This window comes from Tachysurus fulvidraco, chromosome 2 (assembly GCF_022655615.1).
Source record: "Tachysurus fulvidraco isolate hzauxx_2018 chromosome 2, HZAU_PFXX_2.0, whole genome shotgun sequence".
Lineage (NCBI taxonomy): Eukaryota > Metazoa > Chordata > Actinopteri > Siluriformes > Bagridae > Tachysurus > Tachysurus fulvidraco.
Genome location: NC_062519.1, coordinates 32057868 through 32077154, shown reverse-complemented (window position 1 = coordinate 32077154; position 19287 = coordinate 32057868). Strand labels below are relative to the sequence as shown.

Genomic DNA, 19287 nt, shown 5'->3' with positions numbered 1-19287 from the left:
GTTATACAATTCCTCTGTATTTTATTTTATTGAGTCCTACATCCACACAGACAATACATAAAGACTCATATGTAGCTTTCTGAATGGTGAAAAAAAAAAAAAACTTTCACACTTTTTCATTGTCACTTTGAACAAATGTTTTAAACTCATGGTATCTTAAGTATGTAACCTAGTGAACCAGCATTAATGTATTCAATGTTAGAGATTTAAGCACTTATGTACATCGCTCTGGATAAGGGCGTCTGCCAAATGCTGTAAATGTAAATGTAAATGTAAAATTTGTAAACATTTTTTTATAGTATATATGTATTTTAGCATATGATGGCTGATAGATGCTGAACATTCTGAGTGTGTAATCGTGCTGGGTGTCTTATCAGGCTGTTTTATGGTGTAAAACAGTGTTGTTAATTGAGGTTTTTTTTTTTTTAATGATGTTGACACTTAGAGTTGGTCATAGCCATGACCACGGCGTTCACGCTTGAGCACATACACCAGAATGGCAATGAGGATTATTCCTGCGACTACAGCACCCACCACAATGGGCATGATCCTTTTGGTGTAGTCGGCCCAGCACTCTGTCTCTGCAATAATAATAAGTTTAGTCAGATTTCAGGCTGATCAATGTATATCATCATTCTCATCAGTACCCATTGATTCATCCCTCATATCTATTTGGTGTGCTTTTCAAAAAAATAAAAAATAATAGAATGATCCCACAAGTTTTTTAACGCACTTGTGACTATTTAACACCTTAAACACAACTGTCATTGATATGGTGTGTGAACCTGCAGTGTGATCTAGAAATTCAGCTGCAAGTTTTTTCACTTCTTCTTATTGTTATTTTTATTTTATTAAGACTGCTGGTAGTGCTGTTTAGGTTTCTGTCATAAAAGTTTCAAATAATCCAGATTTGTAAACAGCCAAATATAAAACTGGTCATTTTAATCTCTGAAAACCACAGTCTCTGTTATAACATTTATACATGCTGTCCTGGTTTATTCAAAAATACTTCTAACTTTTTTTATTACACAGCAACGCAAATGAATATGTGCAATGTTTAAAATATAAGCACCTTTTCCAAAATTGTTCATGGGAAGGTCAAAAGCTTGAATCTGCAGAGGGATTAGTTTAATCGTCAGGTTTTCAGCCATTTTCAGGGAAGTCTTTGACTGGCACTTGAAGCTCTTGCCCTTGGTGGTCTTAAAGAGCTTCTCATGGTCCAATATGCCAGGGTAGCTTTGACCTGTGGGAGAGAGGCATGGCAGTTGTGTTGTGAAAAGTGTCTTTATATTTAATTTCATATGTTATTATCCGCAAGAATTATTCTAATAAAAATGGGGCCCAAAAAAAGCCCTACAAACACCAAGCAATATTAATGATCTTTTTACTTTTAGATCAAACTGACTGGAACATCATCTCAATAATAATAACATAAAATACAGAAACATTAAAATAAGACAAAACTTTTGTTTTGAATGCTACGTGTTAAAACTTTACTTTTGCATTGTTTACAGAAAGGCTCAGGCTCCAGCACCGCTCTCAGCCTGCTCACATAGGACAGATCACCATTCTGCAGGTGAAGGAAAAACATCAAGTGTTAATAGAAATCCAAAATAGCAATGTACAGTAAGAAGTACGCAAGTACCTGTTATAGACAAATAATCAACAGTGATGTGCTGTGATGCGGTATGATGCTAACTAGTACTAATTATTTTGTTCTAACATTCATAAATATTATATTCCTCTTATATCACAGCAATTTTTGAATGATTTCTTTAAAAAATATATGTTCTCACTTATGGACACAGCATGGTATCTTTATAATATCTCACTGTAAGGTACCTTTAAAAAGATATTCCCTCATCAGTTTTCTCTCTCTTGGAGTTAATACAAAAAATTGCAGCTTAAAAACTTTCCTGTGTTGGAAAACCTCTAAGCTTTAAATAGCTGATTTAGCATCTGCTTCCATACATGTTAAATAAACATCTCCTTACAGAAAGAACAATGATATTCAACCTCAGGCTGGAATAATGCATCTTCACCCAACATCAGTTTCCAACTACAAAAACGTCAGTTATATTGTGTGGTTTCTCAGTAACATTAAACAAAAATGTAATGTTTCATTCTTTTATACAAAATAAATTGTTCGAATTTTCAAATTGATCTGATATACATGAAATACTGTAAAATGACCTAAAGTGACCTGCTCATGATCTGTCACTGGAACTTCCCCTGGAAAATCATACATATGCTCATTACATGAAGTTCTGCTTCAAAACATAATAAACAGCACTTAAATTCAGCCACAGCTTATAACCTTTATGAAAGTAAATTCTAGGTTCCCTCCATCAAATTCAAGAGAGAGGATTGCTTTCTGGTCAGCACAGTATCCGGTCGTCCTTGTGAATTTGGGCTCAATGTTGAAATACAACGTTTTCTAGAGAATTAAAAGAAAAATATTTATGTAAATTGAATGCATAAATCAGTCTGTATCACATATTAATTTACAGGTTAATTGTAAATATTTTACAAGCACACTTACAGACTGTAATTCTACACACAGTTACAGTGAGCTTTAAACACACATCACACAAGCCAAAATGTACAGTTTTACATTTTATATTTTTAGTGATATCGGCCAGAAGCTCTTTGTGTGTGGATGTGTGGAATTCCTGGGAAAAGCAAAATGGATTGGAATTATTATAGAAGTAGGTGAGACTGGGCACAACTTCTGCTGAAGAATTGCTCAAACAGGATTGCTCAGGATTCCTTCAAGAGTGAGGGGAGACTGGTGAAGAGGTGGGATTGAGATGATTTCAAAATATCCTAATGCACACATCTGCACATTATAATGCCCAAACCTCTTTCTTTCTTTGGAGTGTTTAGATTCTAAAGTGTATTGAGTGTAAAAATTTCTAACCTAAACTAATCCTTACATATACTTTCAGTTCAAACCCTAGATATTACAGGCACATTAAGTTGTCTTAATGGTACCAGGTCAGCAAGTGCAGCAATGTCTAAAACTGTTGCATAAGCTGATGTGTGTGTGTGTGTGTGTGTGTGTGTGTGTGTGTGTGTGTGTGTGTGTGTGTGTGTGTGTGTGTGTGTGTGTGTGTGTGTGTGTGTGTGTTTTTCACAGCTCTCATAGTGGGACATGACCAACTGTGTTTTTGACCACAATGTGCAGTTAAACAGAAAAAAGCGCTGAAACTTTGTTAACACTACCTCTTTCTCTTTTACCACAAACTCCACACCAAGCCTGGCCATCGCACACACTTGGCCTCCTTTCCTCATGATGTATGTTTCTATCGGTGGTGTGCTCTCTTTGGGTTGGAGGCTTGGTTTCTTGGACATGTTGCGCAGAGCATTGACATCCTTCACTTGGTTCACAAAGTCCTCAGAGAGCAAAGAGCTTTCAACTTCCGATGGCATGCTGCTTCCTGTGGGTTACAGAACCACAAACTAAACACACAGATCATGATGGTGTTTACTTCCTCACTTATGAAAAAGATAATCATTATCTTATTCACCAAAAACCAAAGGTGTAATGAAAGCTGGTATATTGTTGGCTGAAAAATAAATAGTAAAATGTTTAATACAACAAGTTCTCTCCTTTTACCTGATGGTTCACATGTTTTAGAGATTTTTTGTTTGCTTTCAAATTATTTTGGTACTTTTGGTTGTTTGACATTTGAATAGCTCACAGTGAGCCAAGATAAAAGGCCAGCATTTCAAAAGGTGATTATATTATCATTTTTATTTTAATGCACGTTAATGTCTTAATGTTATCATAGTAACAGCTCAGTCCCAGGGATTTGTATGATGCACCATCCACATAACCAGATATGGTGATATTTTATTGTACAATGACATTTATTTAACATTTAATGAAGGAGTCTCCCATATCAGCTCTTTCTAACAAAGTGTGCCTGTGTCCCATTACGATCTACAATCAACAGACCAAGTTATCAGAATTCTTCTCTTCAGCCCTTGAGATAGATAAATGCAGACAGAATCAGTTAGAGTCAAACAAGTCTATGTGTTTTTGTCAGCATCATCATCCATTCAAGAGATATCATCTGTGCTCACGATATGAGCGTTTGGCTCATCAGGAATTAAGCTTTCACATAAAAAGTTTTGATTGAAGTTACACCTTAAAAGTCATTGACTGCAATTTTAATGTCATTATACATAAGGAGATTAACAACTCACCATAATTATATTCACTGCTTCATATCTATAAGTACTGCATTATCCTGAACTGTCAGTCATCACATCATCTGTATATGTCACACACACTACTGCTGCTATATATTGTACAACAAGCATAACATTTGCTTTTTGTACAACTGCACAACATTGTTATTTGCACCATGCACTTCCCACACTTTATGTACATAACTGATCAGTCATATATTCTGTATTCATATTTAATACTCATAATGTCTGTTGTATCACATCTGCATTGTCTTGTATAGTCTGTATTATCTTGTATAGTATAGTGTTATTTATGATTCTGATTATACAGTGTATAGCCTACACATATTTTTATCAAATCTATAAAGAAATGTCAATTAACATTGACCAATATTTAACCTATATTACTCTAATCTGTATAACTGACATTTATTCATATTCATAGCTTCACACCTGGACAAGTGGTCACACCCTTTAAGGTTCACCTTGACCTAATACTAAGATGCTGATTTACAAAAGAAACCACTAATACAGAAAAAAAGCTTGAGACATGCACACTATCAGTAAAGCCTATTATTCATCTATTATATAAATTGCATTGCTTTTAAACCTTTAATGTTTAGTTTATTGGCCTCTGTAAAACTCACAGCATGTAGAGAAAAGAAAACCTAAACTCACCTACAAACAGCAGAGCAGGGAGGATGAAAAAGTACATGGTATATCGTTGTGAATTAGTCATCTTGAGAAATGAAACTGCTCTGTCTCTGTTAAGTGTGTGTATTGTGTTTAAATGTGCATCGTTGTTTTGTGGGGAAGGGATGTCATGTTATAGCAGTAGGAGGTCTCTTCCTGTACAGCTCAGTCTGAAGTATGCGTACAATTGAGTAATTTTATTTGCCACTATTGTGTAAAAGGTGTATTCCCTTTAATTATGCACTTGCCACCATGGAAATGTGTCCTAGATTGTATATTTATTTGTGATTATCCTAAACAGATAGATAGATAGATAGATAGATAGATAGATAGATAGATAGATAGATAGATAGATAGATAGATAGATAGATAGATAGATAGATAGATAGATAGATAGATAGATAGATAGATAGATAGAGTCAGACCTAGAGACAAATAACACACAGACACACAGACAGAGAACAACAGATTGCGGGACAGACAGATATATGTTTGTTAAAAGGATGTAACTTTTATGGACATTAATTGAGCTATGAACTTGACTGTTTTGAAAAAGTGCTCAAAGTGAAAGCGGATTAATAAGATATTAATTTCCCTATCTGTAACAAAAAGAACTGAGAATGACAACAAGGAGCACGATTAAAGAAAGACAATACAAAATGTGAAGATAATCACCAAACCTTTTTCTTATTCTAATTTGTAAAGTTATGCTTGTTACACAGTGTATCATCATTGCGATCAACTGTTTAGTCACACTGCCTTTAACTGACACTCTCACTCACTCATTTTCTACCGCTTTTCCGAACTACCTCGGGTCACGGGGAGCCTGTGCCTATCTCAGGCGTCATCGGGCATCAAGGCAGGATACACCCTGGACGGAGTGCCAACCCATCGCCTTTAACTCAGTCTTCCTCAATTCATCAGTAAATGCTGGCTATGTGTTGTCACATAGGGGGGCGATATTACACTCAACACTGTCCAGGTCACACAGCCCACTCAACATTGTCACTGTTCTCATTAAATGACAGAAACTACTAAAAGCTTACACACAACACACACTGCTTACTGTTACATCACCTCATCTTTAGATACGCTTCCCAGAAACATTCACTTCCTTAAAATGTTCTTTTGTTTTCTATATAACAGAAAGAGAGACAGACAGACCGACAGACAGACGGACAGACAGACAGACAGACAGACTATCTAAAGAGTCAAAACCTATTAATATAATGTTGTTCAGTTTATATTTTCATCATTAACATGTGTTCACTGTTTGAAGTCATTTTTGCAGTGTAGAATCTTACTTTTGTTACTGCATGTGGTCTAACATGATTACTCCTATATCCTGACAGACAGACAGACAGCCAGACAGACAAATAGATAGACAGACAGCCTGGCAAGATCTGTTAGGGTTACTGATATTGTGTAAAGACAGAAAGATGGACAACCAAACAGAGACAAATGGACAAAGACGGACAGAGTCACAGAGAAAGAATGACAGATACAGATGGAGAGATAGATCAGATAGACACAGATAAATACTTAAAAATAACAGTCAAACAAAAAAGAGCTCTGGTTTGCATTTTTTTAAACCAATTTTATTCTCCTTAATAAATGAAGATTTGTTGCTGTTTTTGTGTACAGCTTTTTTATTTTGGGTTTTATCAGACAGCTGAGCACTGCTTCACCATCTCTAATACACACTCATATCGTGAATTCTGATTAATATTTTTCAATATCTACTCAGAATGGGTGTTTTTATATAAGACCTTCTGAGAAGCAAAGCAGCAGAGCATTTTAGCTCAGGGGTCAAAGGTAGAGGAGGTCAAAGTGTATTATCCTTAATTACACACTGCTGGAGTTTGTCTATGTGGCTGATGCAACTGTGCATTCTGAAAACTTTGTTTACTCTTCCAAAGTCTTCAGGAAGAAAAAAAGCTGAACGGCAGCTGCTGAAACTCACCACCGAGTTTGAAGTGAGACGTGTTTAACTGGTGTCTCATGACTCAAACAACCACACAGCAGCAGAATGAGCTGTAAGAAAAAGATCAAAAAACAGTTTTGTTCACAAGTAAATTCAATTTCACAGTCACATATACAACCATCATTTATGGAAAAAAACAAACAGACAAAATATGGACATTGGTAAAGGAAAGAGTAAACAACACATGTATAAGACAAAAAAATAAATAAGTCAAGATCACGTTTTAAAGGCCTAGTTTTATGATTTCTACAATCAACCAAAATGTAGTTGATTCGCTTAAACCTTTTTTGTCTGTAGTTCGCATGCAGAAACAAAATTTCCCAAATTCCCTCAAAATCTTTATCTTCCTCTTAAATTGTATTTTTAATTGTAATTGTAATAAAGTTTTGTACAATAGCATTAATTGTACGTATTAAAGATGTTTGACTCGTAAATGAATCATCCGTTTGAGCTGATACATTTTACAGACAGACAGAGAAAGAGACAGACAGTGGAACTTCATTATCATCTGTACTGTTAACAGGTTTCTGCTATAGTTCAGGGATATTTGACTTCTGAATCGTTCACAATCAGACTGTTTTCGACTGTGTTAGGAGGCAAAAAACAGGAAACTGACCAGCAATTTAGAAGATTACAAGATACAGTGTCATGTTTGTTAATGTCTCTGGCTTGTACTGAGTCTGATCAGTACAGCAAAGCCAAAAAACTTCAAAACTTTACAATTGCGATTTGGAGGTTTGATATTCAAAATGCGAAAATGTCTTTGACATTCAGTTCCTTGAATTGATTGAATTGGTTCAGCAAACTCTGACTTACCACTACTACAGTTTCACGTTCTAACCTGAGGAGGTGGATTCTTTTATTAGTGATACTGCTATATACAAGCCTACAGTAGGAAAGAAAAGTATTGACACCCTATTCATACTGTTTCAACATTTAACTAGAGTTTGTTCTTTTTGTGATTACAAATGGCAATAAGTCCTAAACTATATTAGGAACATGGACATGGTTTAAGATTTTATTATTATTATTATTATTATTATTACAAATAACACAATAAATAATAATAGTTTGCATAAACAGAAATTGATTATTTCTAGAAATTTAGTCCATATCACTATCATTGAAGTTTTGATGGCCAAGCTTTGTCAAAAAAAATAAATACTGAAGTCTGTTGAATGTTGAAATTCTCCCAATCCTGAACTCTGATCTATGACTCAAAGTTTAGCCTGTAAACATCATGTGTGTGGGGGCAATATGAAGTGGACACACAATGTACATGAGTCATTTTTTTGTTCAGAAATAAATGGGATGAACAGGTTAGAGTAATACTAGCACATATCACACTCAGACAGCGGCATCATATCAAGAAATACTCATGTACACAGAAATATGAGTCCATAACTGTGAAGCGTACATGTCTTTATTCTCAGAAAATACTGTGGAGGAATGCTGATAGTTAGACATTACAAACGAATAGCAATCAATGTTACAAGATGAGATGTTTTCTCTTTTTTAACTACATGATTTCGTTGTAATAACTAAGTGAATAGACTATATTGAGCAGAGGTAGACGAGAAACAAAACATTTTTCATATAAAAGTGCTATTAATTATAAAAATTAAAAATCAATAAATCAATGAAACAAAAGGTATTTTGGTAAATACACAATTTACCAATTGGTTAAAACAATGCAAAATCAAGTCAAGTCAAGTCAATTCAAGTAGCTTTTATTGTCATTTTAACCGTTTATAGCTGACGCAGAAATCCATTGTACTGTATGACAATATTTTCAATCACACTTTACCTTGTGTGTCTTTAAAATAATAGGATTATTGCAGGTCTTTAAAATGTTTTAAATCTGCACCTTTAAAAGCTTTAGTCTAGTTGCACATTTTGATGTGTGTGTGTGTGTGTGTGTGTGTGTGTGTGTGTGTGTGTGTGTGTGTGTGTGTGTGTGTGTGTGTGAGAGAGAGAGAGAGAGAGAGAGAGAGAGAGAGAGAGAGAGAGAGAGAGAGAGAGAGAGAGAGAGAGAGAGAGAGAGAGCACTCTGAACCCAAAAGAAATTATTGATTTTAGAGAGATGTGTGGGCAGAGGGACAGGCTTACAAGAGAGTAAACATTTGCATTACAACCCCAGCAGACAACCCCAGCATTTGCATTACAACCCCAGAGTGTGTATCATCAGATAATCAGTGCAGTGACAGCGTGTGGGTTATTTTAGGTAACTGAGACTCTTTAGCCACAGGGTAGTCAGGCATGCACAAGACTTTGGAATAATGCAAGGACACAGCATTTGGGTGATTTTGGCCTTATCATGGCTTTTCTGCTCTGGATCACATGCGGCCCAGGAGACCAGGCTTCAGTGTGATGATTTAAATGTCTACCGTGACGTGGATTTGGTTCTTTCAGCACATAATAAAGGATTAACTGAAGGAAACCAGCTGGCTCTGTATCAGATCCTTGAGGCTGCACAGGTAGGCTTTGAAGATATAAAGTCTTACTATATAGTTTTTTGAATTGAATTCAATCCAAGCAATATTTCATCATGGATTCCTTTTATTTTTTTCATCCCAGTCCCAGAATGAATCAGGCAATTTTCTCTCAGTACATTTTACAGCAAGGGAATCCAACTGCACAGCAGGAGAAGACAAAACCTGGCAGGAATGTGACTACCTTCAAGATTCCTCAAAGGTACAAGTTAGGAACAAGTTGTAATATGGCTTCATCTGATTATTTGTTTATCTAATTTCTATGTTTCTAGTTGCTCAGACATTGTCATGCAAGACTCCTGCTGAAAGAAACTCAAGAGATCTTATCACATCACTGTTCAGGTGGGTATAGATTAACCCTTATCTCTTTATCTTTAGACACTGATGCCACTAGGTGGCACAGCAGGCATCCCTGCAATTATTTTACTTTCTCAGAACAATTCCTAGAAATTTAACTCGATTCTATATTTATATGCAAAATGTTTTGTCTCTTTAGTAAATAAATGAACAAGTTTAAACAAGATTACATTACATTCAGCATCCAATGAAGACAAGATAATGCATCCTTATTAAATAAATAAAGTTTGATTCATTACTCTTTGTAGTCCAGATGAAAATCCTGGTTCTTTTCACTGAATCATGGAGTCATTTGGCTTAGATCTGGTTCAACAATTCAACAGTTGAATCCAACAGTTACAAAATTGCTAATATAAACAAGTCGGTGCTCAAAGTTCACCTGAAAGAGCTGACTATAAGAACTGACTCAATCATGTACAAAACATTCACTTCATCACTTCAGCAAGTTATTTGGTAGCCAAAAATTAGCCAGAATCCATCATGTCATTTTAGATACCTAGTGATAAGAGAAATGACACACATTCCCATTATTTAAAATAATACAGTTAAATAAAAATTCCTTACAGAAAACTTCACCATATCAACAGTTATACATTTTTTAAGCCTTTGCCACATTAATTATTAGTACAAATGTGTTTAAAAAAAAGTCAACAGTGTGATGGTGCAATGCAGAGTTCTATCAGCCTTGGTGTGATTTGTGAATTGCTGCTTCACTACTGTCAAAGCTGCTTTTATAGAAAATGTATCTTATGACCAATCAGAATTGCAGATTTAGTAGCAATGTGTATTTTGCTCTCCTCAGTGGAGCCCCCACTTGTTGCAGAGCCACGGCCTCCATGTCTGGGCTGTCCTGAGAGTATCAGAGTGAACAGTAATGACCTTAAAGAGTCTCTGAGTTATTCCCTTTCCAATGCCAATGTAGTGAGCGGCCACACGCATCATTTCCTCCTCAACTCTGTCGCCTGGGCCACAAGACAGGCAAGTCTATTTAAGCACACCACAGATAGTTAGTGTACTCAAACACACTATGTATGTATGTACCTGAATATATATTATTTAGTAGCAGTATTGAGCAGTAATAAGTTAATACTAAAATTAAATAACAGAAATACAAATAAGAAGATGATATTAATGATACTAAGTGTTTAATGTGAAAAATGTAAGCAAATAAATGAATTATATATTGACTATTAAAAACAAATATTATTATTATTATTATTATTATTATTATTATTATTATTATTATTATTATCATTATGTAATCATTAGTAGATTGTAGTCAGTAGTCATTACTGTAAATGTAGTTTAGCAGTCATTACTCCTAAACAAATCAATAAAACGTATTAATGTTGATGAAATTAATTTATTAATTTATAAATAGAAATCCCCTATTATTGGATGTGACCTTGTGTGTGTGTGTGTGTGTGTGTGTGTGTGTGTGTGTGTGTGTGTGTGTGTGTGTGTGTGTGTGTGTGTGTGTGTGTGTGTGTGTTTCCATGTGTAGGTGATAGCCGGATTCAGATATCGGCTCCAGTTTGACATGCAGAAAAGTAACTGCAGTAAAGAAGACTTTAAGTACATCACTGACGAGTGTCACCCAGACCCTACAGAACCGGTGAGACTCACAACAAACCTTCTCTGTCCATTGTGAATCACATTTGATTAACTTTTCTAATACACTATAGACTCCACTATAGACTATAGTAGCACTGTTTGCACAAATTTTAATTTTAATAAAATACAGTACTTTGGGCTATTTTTGATCAATTATTTTTAACCTTATTGATATATTCATATTCAACTGTTTCATTATTAAGACATTCATCAACTGCAACTCGACTGTGGATGTGGCCCCATGGAGGCATGAGCTCCCTGGCATTTCCATAAATTGTGACTCTGGACCTTTACAAACGGTGAGATGAGACAATCCGCTTTTGTGGAATAATTTTATTAGTGTCTGTGGGGTTTTGTTCCCGCATACTGAGCCAACTTGTTTGCAAATGACACACCTTTTAGGAGAATACTACACTTCAGTAGAATACTACACTTCAGGAGATTTCAGTTTAAATGTTTTATCATTTTTAAAATTAAAAACCTAATTTTTTGTTTCTCAAAATGTTTATTTCAGAACCTTTCAATTCGCAAACGTCCTGCAGGTTGGAGTCCACTAAGGAACATTCATGACTTTGAGGTCAAACCTAACAAAAAGGATTCATCTGAAGAATCTCAGGAGAGCAAAACACTTAGTGTCACTCTTTCAGAAAGCCAAAACCCAACTACAGAGCATAAGCCCTCTCTGTCCATAGATGAGGCACTCAGGATTGATAATAGCACTTCCTTTAACTGTCCCAGCAACCCATGGAAAGTTTTTCATGTCAGAGCTAATCCTCCACCTCGTCCTCGTCCTGAGATCCATGAGAAGCCGTTTGAGTTAATTGATAAATAACCAACATCCATAGAATCTACAGTCGAATGCATCTTTTATCAAATTTTGAACAAAGTATTGCTGTCATTTCCATATACAATTTTACAGTGATGTAGAGTGAATTATTCTATCTAAATAAAGAGGAAAATACACACCTTTAATTTGACTTGTTTATTTTTTAAATCATCAAATCAACAGACTTTAAGACTGTTTTGTGATTATATAAAAAATTTGCATGTGTTCGAAATATTTTTTTTTTTAATTTGATGTTCCTGGGATTCTTTAAGTCTTCCTGACTATGCTGTAATGACTCGCACGTATTGCATGGTATAATAGTCATATTCAGGCCCTCAAGAGAACAACCTGTAACTCTAAGCAAAAGTCTAGAAAAAGTAAACTAGAGGTTTTAAGAATTGTGTACAAGGACAGTATGTCTAGCTATAGACAGGCTCTAAAAGCTGCTAGGGTTGAGTACCTGAGCAAATTCATAGAAAATACCCCAAAAAAATCCCAGGTTCTTATTTAACACAGTACCTAGATTTAAAAAAAATCTGATATCTGAAAACACAATTCCTTCACAGTTCAGAAGTAAGGACTTTATGAGATTCTTCACTGCACGTCACTATTAGTTCTACTTAATCTTAGTGCTGAATTCGACATTATAGATCACAACATTCTCCTAGATCGCTTACAATGTTAAATAGGTATCCTGGGACAGGCATTAAGTTGGTTTAGATCCTACAAGTCTGATCGATACCATTTTGTAGATTCAGATGGAGAATCCTCCAGTTTGTTGCCAGTTAATTATGGGGTCCATCAAGAATCAGATTTAGGACCTCTGCTTTTCTCAATATACATGCTTCCATTGGGAAACATCATTAGATGGCATGGGATTAGCTTCCATTGTTATGCTGACGATACCCAGTTATATATCTTATAGCCTGATGAAATATCTAAATTGTCCAGGTTAACAGAATGTGTTAAAGATGTAAAAGATAGAATGACCTTTAATTTTCTGTTGTTAAATTCTGATAAGACAAATATTACTTATAGGTCCAAAAACCAGTACACAGAAGCTCTCACAATTCAACTTCCATTTAGAGGAAGTACTGTAACTACAGTACTAGCTCCACAGTGAAAGACTTGGGTGTTATATTAGACAGCAACTTGTCTTTTGAAAATCATATAGCCCATATTACAAAAACAGCCTTCTTCCATCTTAGAAATATTGCCGAGCTAAGAAACATCCTGTCTGTATCTGATGCTGAGAAGCTAGTTCACACATTCATGTCCTCCAGACTGGACTATTGTAATGCTTTACTAGGTGGTTGTCCTGCATCTTCAATAAATAGGCTTCAGTCAGTCCAAAATACAGCTGCCAGAATTCATATCAGGACAAAAATATACGATCATTTCACCCCAATTTTATCATCTCTACATTGGCTACCTGTTAAGTTTAGAATTGATTACAAACTGCTGCTACTTACGTACAGTACAAGGTTCTAGATGGTTTACTGTAGCTCCCACGTATCTAAACAATTGTCTAACAAAACTCATGACATCTGGTTGTTCCAGAATATCAAAATCTACTAAAGGTGGTAGAGCAATTTCGTATTTAGTTGAATTAGTTGAATTTTTGTATTATATTAATCTTTGTATAATATTAAACTTTTGTATTATGTTTCTTTTGTTCTGAAAATCTGCATTGAGACAATGTCCATTGTTAAATGCACTATACAAATGAATTTGAATTGAATTACAGTATTTCACAATTGCTAAAACGCTAAACCCCATTCTCTGAACCCAATGCTCAGTGGCCTAAACCCATTTGTCGAATCAGTCACTTTGTAGGCAAAACCTTAAACAAGTTCAGGTAGTTAAGACACTGTTTGCAAATCTCATCCACTCTTTTTGCAAAACTCTAAACACTTTCTTACTCACTAAAACACATTTTGCACTGTGTTGCAAAATGGTAAATACATGTGGCAAAAGTTAAACACAACTACAACACAGCTGTCATCGTTTATACACAACAACTCAAAATTGTTCACACTTGTTTCTAACGATGTGATCAAATCAGTTGTCTAGAATATAAGCCAGTTCAGAGTATACACTTCCTATTCATACATATATTGTTCATATACATACACGTTTGCAAAAGTATGTCTTTCTGTAACACTTACAAAACTATTTATTTATCTCTTTTACAGTTTTTTTTGGATTGCTTACACACTAAAATTAAAAGTAGTACACTATTAGCAAAGCCTTACACTCAAGAGGCAAAACATCAGCCCATATTTGCACAACCTCACACATTGTCAACCTCACACTTGTTGCAAAACTCTACACACAGTGATTTGCAAAACACTAAACACAATTAACATATTATTACACACAAAAATCTATCATGAAGTCACTTCCATGCAATACCAAAGCACTGACTGTCAAATTACTGCACCGTCCAACCAGTCGGGTCAACACAGTCATCAGGTGTGCAAACACTTGTTTGCTTAATTGTAGACACACCAATCAGGTGTATAATCACTATAATATATGTTTACCTTCTGCTCTATGTTTATGTTCTGTAAAGCTGCTTTGAGACAATTTCTATTGTAAAAAGCGCTATACAATTAAACTTGAATTGAATTGAACTTGAATTGAATATAAAAAGCAGCAGGTGAGTTCATAGGTCTTCAAGCACAATGTAAAGAGTCAGAGAAAGAGTAATACGAGGAGGAGAACGAGGAGAACGAGAAGGAGGAGAAGGAAGGGGAGGAAGAGGAATCAACAGAGGAGGAATCAACAGAGGAAGAGGAAGAGATGGAGGCCATGCTGGAGGTAGAGGTAGAGGTAGAGGTAGAGGAAGAGGAAGACAAGAAGGTGCACAAAGAGGACCGAATCTGACAAATGAGATCCGCGCAACACTTGTTGACCACGTTGTCAACCATGGCCTGATGCTGAGGGAGGCTGGACTGCGAGTACAGCCAAATCTAAGCCGATACATAGTGGCAAGTGTGATAACATTTCGAATGGAAAATACGAGAACACGAAGGAGGGGAAGAAACATCATTGGCCTCAGGGCTATAGTCAATGTCCCAGGGCAACGTGGGGGTAATATACTATAACACTCTGTGCAGCCATTACACAGAATGGAGTCGGTGGAAGGTATATGATCTCCGTCTCCAGGCTGAGGTACCCCTCATCCAAGCCATGGAGGAGGCCTGTGACCAGATGGAGGTAGCAGCAATGCAAGGATGGATTCGTCATTCACGACGTTTCTTTCCAAGGTGTCTTGCTAATGACAACATTGCCTGTGATGTTGATGAAATTCTCTGGCCAGATCCAGCTAGGTGAAGAGACAATGTCTAGTTTTTTTTTGTATTTTTTACAGTAAACTTACAGCACATGTGAACCTTTTGGACGTGTTGACAAATAAATGAGTTTCTTCAGTCTGCAACATTGGTCTTGTGTAGTGTTTGGTGAATTTGCATTATATTTGTACTTTATTGATGGTAGCCTACTCTAATCATAGGGAAGTAGAAGTGCTAAAAGTGTTTTAGGTTTATCACAGCAGAGTGTAACTCGTGCAAACAGAGTATAGTAATGTGAAATGTGTGTGTTTCATATGGTAACCAAGTGTGGTTTTTAAACAGAAGTGTATAGTTTTTACAAGAGTGTTTAATTATGCAAGGGATCTGTAGTGTTTTGCTAATTGTGTGTGTGGTTGTGCTAATTATGTGTAGTGTTTTGAAAACACGGGCCCTGTTTTGAAAATCGTGCACAAGCAATCCAAAAAAACTGTATATATAGAGGGTGTTTGAAATGGATTCCATGGAAAGGCCCCATGAACATATTTTTGTAGATGAAGCAGGGTTCAATCTGGCGAAGAGGAGAAGGAGAGGCTGGAACATATTTGGCCAACGTGCCATTGTGGAAGTCCCTGGCCAGCGTAGGGGTAATGTCACCCTATGTGCAACCATAAGCAATGGGGGGGTTCTCCGCCATCATGCAAACCTGGGGCCATATGACACTGACCTTCTTCTTACATTTCTGGGTGGTCTTCGGGATGTTTTGTTTGAACGTGAGCAGCAGGATCATCAGCAGGCAGTGCATCCTGTCTATGTTGTGGTTTGGGACAATGTCAGCTTTCCCTGTCTTGTCAGAATACATGAGTGGTTCAACATCAACCAGCGATTCTTGAATGTTTGCGTTCCACCATACCGCCCTTTCCTCAACACAATAGAAGAGTTTTTCTCTGCGTGGCGATGGAAGGTCTATGACTGTAACCCATATACAAGGGTAAATCTTTTACAGGCAATGGAATTGGCCTGTGATGACATAGGTGTGGAGTGTTGTCAAGGCTGGATCCGGCACACGAGAGGGTTCTTCCCCGTTGCTAGGAAGGGACAACATTGCATGTGACTTGGACGAAGTCCTCTGGTCGGACCCAGCACGAAGACAGGATGCTGAGGCAGAATGAGTATCTCATTGACTTTGATTGTGCAATTGCACAATTTTTTTTGTAATATCAATACTTTATTTTTATGCTGAAAATACAGAAATTCAATACTGTATTATTTGCAGTACTTACAGTATGCAATATATTTGCTGTACTGAGTTGTGAATTATTTACTTTTATTTATGGCAAAATTATTTTCTAAATGCAATAAATATATTTTCTCTGTAACTACAGTACATGCTCTGGATGCTGTGTTCTCAATTTTGTGATGTAGTGTCTAATGAATGCTGATGATGATGTTTATATATTGACTGGCTGTGTTTATGTTTTCAAAGCATTGTTTGATTTTGAGCACAGATCAAATGGTTTTGAGGCAAGTGTTTGATTTTGCCAGAAGAGTCAGGGTTTTGTGAATGTAGTTTAAAGACTGGGTTTTGTGTTTAAAGTTTTGAGAATATGGGTGAAGATTTCAAGAAATGTGTTTTAGCAATTGTGAAATACTGTAAATTTAAATACAGTATGCACTGACAAATACAGTAACCCTTCTTGCATTGAAGCCACTCATACAAACAAGTCAGCTCATACTGTACTGTTTGCCTAAAAGATCCAATTCAAAGAGCCAACTAATTTGCAAATGACACACCACTAGTTTATGTCAGTATTCTGAACACTTTAGTGTTCCATGCATGTGAGTAATGTGTACAATTAAATGTTCCATACATGTCCGATTTCCATATTGTGGACACTCTTCAGTATTCCAGCCACTTCAGTTTTCTGGACAGCTCAGTACACCACTTCAGCATTCTGTACTGTACATTTGACTGATTATTTTGGTGTTTCACATTTTCAATAAGAATAAGCATTATTTAAATGTTTGCCACTGTTAGATGTATTCGGGGTTGTCTTTGAGAAAAACATTACAGTGTATGCTAAACTAAATTTTAGGCTTAAATGTGATCTTTATTTTTTATTATTATGAACAACAACAAGGTTGTTCACACTGGACTATGCCTCACAACGTCTTCTTTGACCGATAACTCCAATAAACAGTTTTATATATATATCTGTTCTCAGGTATCTGAATGTTCTAAGGTGATGTGAAGCTTTGACAGAATCAACACATCCAGTGTGAACATCTTCAAATTGACTCTGTGACTTGCCCCTCTATGCCTACAATCTTTATTTATTTTCCACCTTTTCCACTTGTATTGATCCAAGTTTACAGTTGTGAAAAGAAGTACTGACTACTGTATATCAACTGTTAATTGAATGGGTTGGTATTGTGTACCGTGAACATCTGTTCACTAGATGGTGCTTTTTATATATTGTGTACCAACAACGCACATACTGTCAACCATGTACTTTTATAACATTTGGCAGATGCCTTATCAACCACTTGGATACTAATCAAAAGTATTGTTTCTAGTATAAAGTGAAAATTTTACAAATTGAAATGTGTTAAACATTTGAATAGTTGTTCTATTGGTGCAACAATGCTATCTGTTTTTACATTTTAACTATATAAGTATATGCATTTATTTGAAATTCTTTTGGGATTAAGCCTGTGTTGAAACATTGCTGTTAGGTCGAAATGTTTCAGTACACAAGAAGCTGCTCTGATGAGTAGTGAAATCATTCAACCTAACGAGAAAGAAGTTAAAGCTCAACTTCTAGATAACCTCACCTGGCTGACTGAGAATCTTCACAGACCTGAATGTACAAAAATATAAATCTCCTCTTTTTCAGTGCACAGTGCGTACTAATCATCAACTAGTCTTTATCCATGTTTCTGAACACAGCACCAGGGTAAGTGAGATTTAATTTTGTTTAGTTGGTTGGTTCTGAGTCATGTGTAACTGAACCACACACACTACCACATCTGTGTCACTGCTATACTGAAAATAAACCACCATCTATAATGCTGACTTATGACTTGGGACATGGCAGTGATTCTGGAGCTTCTATCCCCACTTCACCAATTGAGGATCACCAGTTTGAACCTGTAGACAAGTTTCCGTATGTGTGGTTTTTACCATGCTCTCTCGTGTCAGTGTGGGTTTCCGCAGGTTCTCTGGCTTCCTACCACTGTCAATGACATGCAGTTAAGCGGACTGGCTAGAACACATCTTACCCGTGTGTGCATGTGCATGGTGTTCTGAGATGGACTGGCATGGTGTCCAGTGTGGATTCCAGCCTTATGTATAGTTTTCCCAGCATAGGCTCAGTATCCACTGACACCCAGACCAGGATAAAGTGCTTTATTAAAGATAAATGAATCGGTGATGCATTGCATTGCTCATTCTAGTCTGCCACTGGCAAGGATAAAGTGATTAGTAAAAACATTTCACTCATGACCTAAACATTGTGTGTTATTGTATAGGTGTTGACTACAAGCATAGCTATACTACTAGTTGAAACTAGTTGACCAGTTAGCTAGTTGGTTAAATATGTAAATATGTATTTATCACATATGCAGGGGCCATTTTATTAGATTTGTAAGCCTATTAAGAGTTTATTAAAAAGGTTAGAACTAAGCACAGATCACATAACGGTATATAACACCATACTAATCACTTATCTTCGATTAGTTAAACCCGTCCTATAGGTTGAGAGACAGTTAAACGCTTGTAGCGCTACGTCATGACGTCGCCACGCAGCGTTCTCTCACGCGCCCTCTTTT

General features: G+C 36.2%; 2 protein-coding genes across 2 annotated transcripts; one reads left to right on the top strand and one right to left on the bottom strand.

The window, feature by feature from the left end:
- Window positions 1-4: 4 nt before the first annotated feature.
- Window positions 5-5032, bottom strand: LOC113650393 (lysosome-associated membrane glycoprotein 3). Its single transcript, XM_027158742.2, has 6 exons — window positions 4876-5032; window positions 3226-3440; window positions 2318-2437; window positions 1498-1570; window positions 1073-1243; window positions 5-581 (listed from the first exon to the last, which is right to left on the bottom strand). Exons 1-6 carry the CDS (start codon window positions 4934-4936, stop codon window positions 442-444), a joined length of 780 nt encoding a protein of 259 aa, XP_027014543.1. The 5' UTR covers window positions 4937-5032; the 3' UTR covers window positions 5-441.
- A 3959-nt stretch (window positions 5033-8991) lies between these two features.
- On the top strand, window positions 8992-12309 carry kng1 (kininogen 1). Its single transcript, XM_047810614.1, has 7 exons — window positions 8992-9351; window positions 9452-9568; window positions 9639-9708; window positions 10526-10701; window positions 11228-11338; window positions 11541-11636; window positions 11852-12309. The coding sequence occupies exons 1-7, from the start codon at window positions 9154-9156 to the stop codon at window positions 12167-12169; spliced, it is 1086 nt and encodes a 361-aa protein (XP_047666570.1). The 5' UTR covers window positions 8992-9153; the 3' UTR covers window positions 12170-12309.
- The last annotated feature ends 6978 nt before the right edge of the window (window positions 12310-19287 follow it).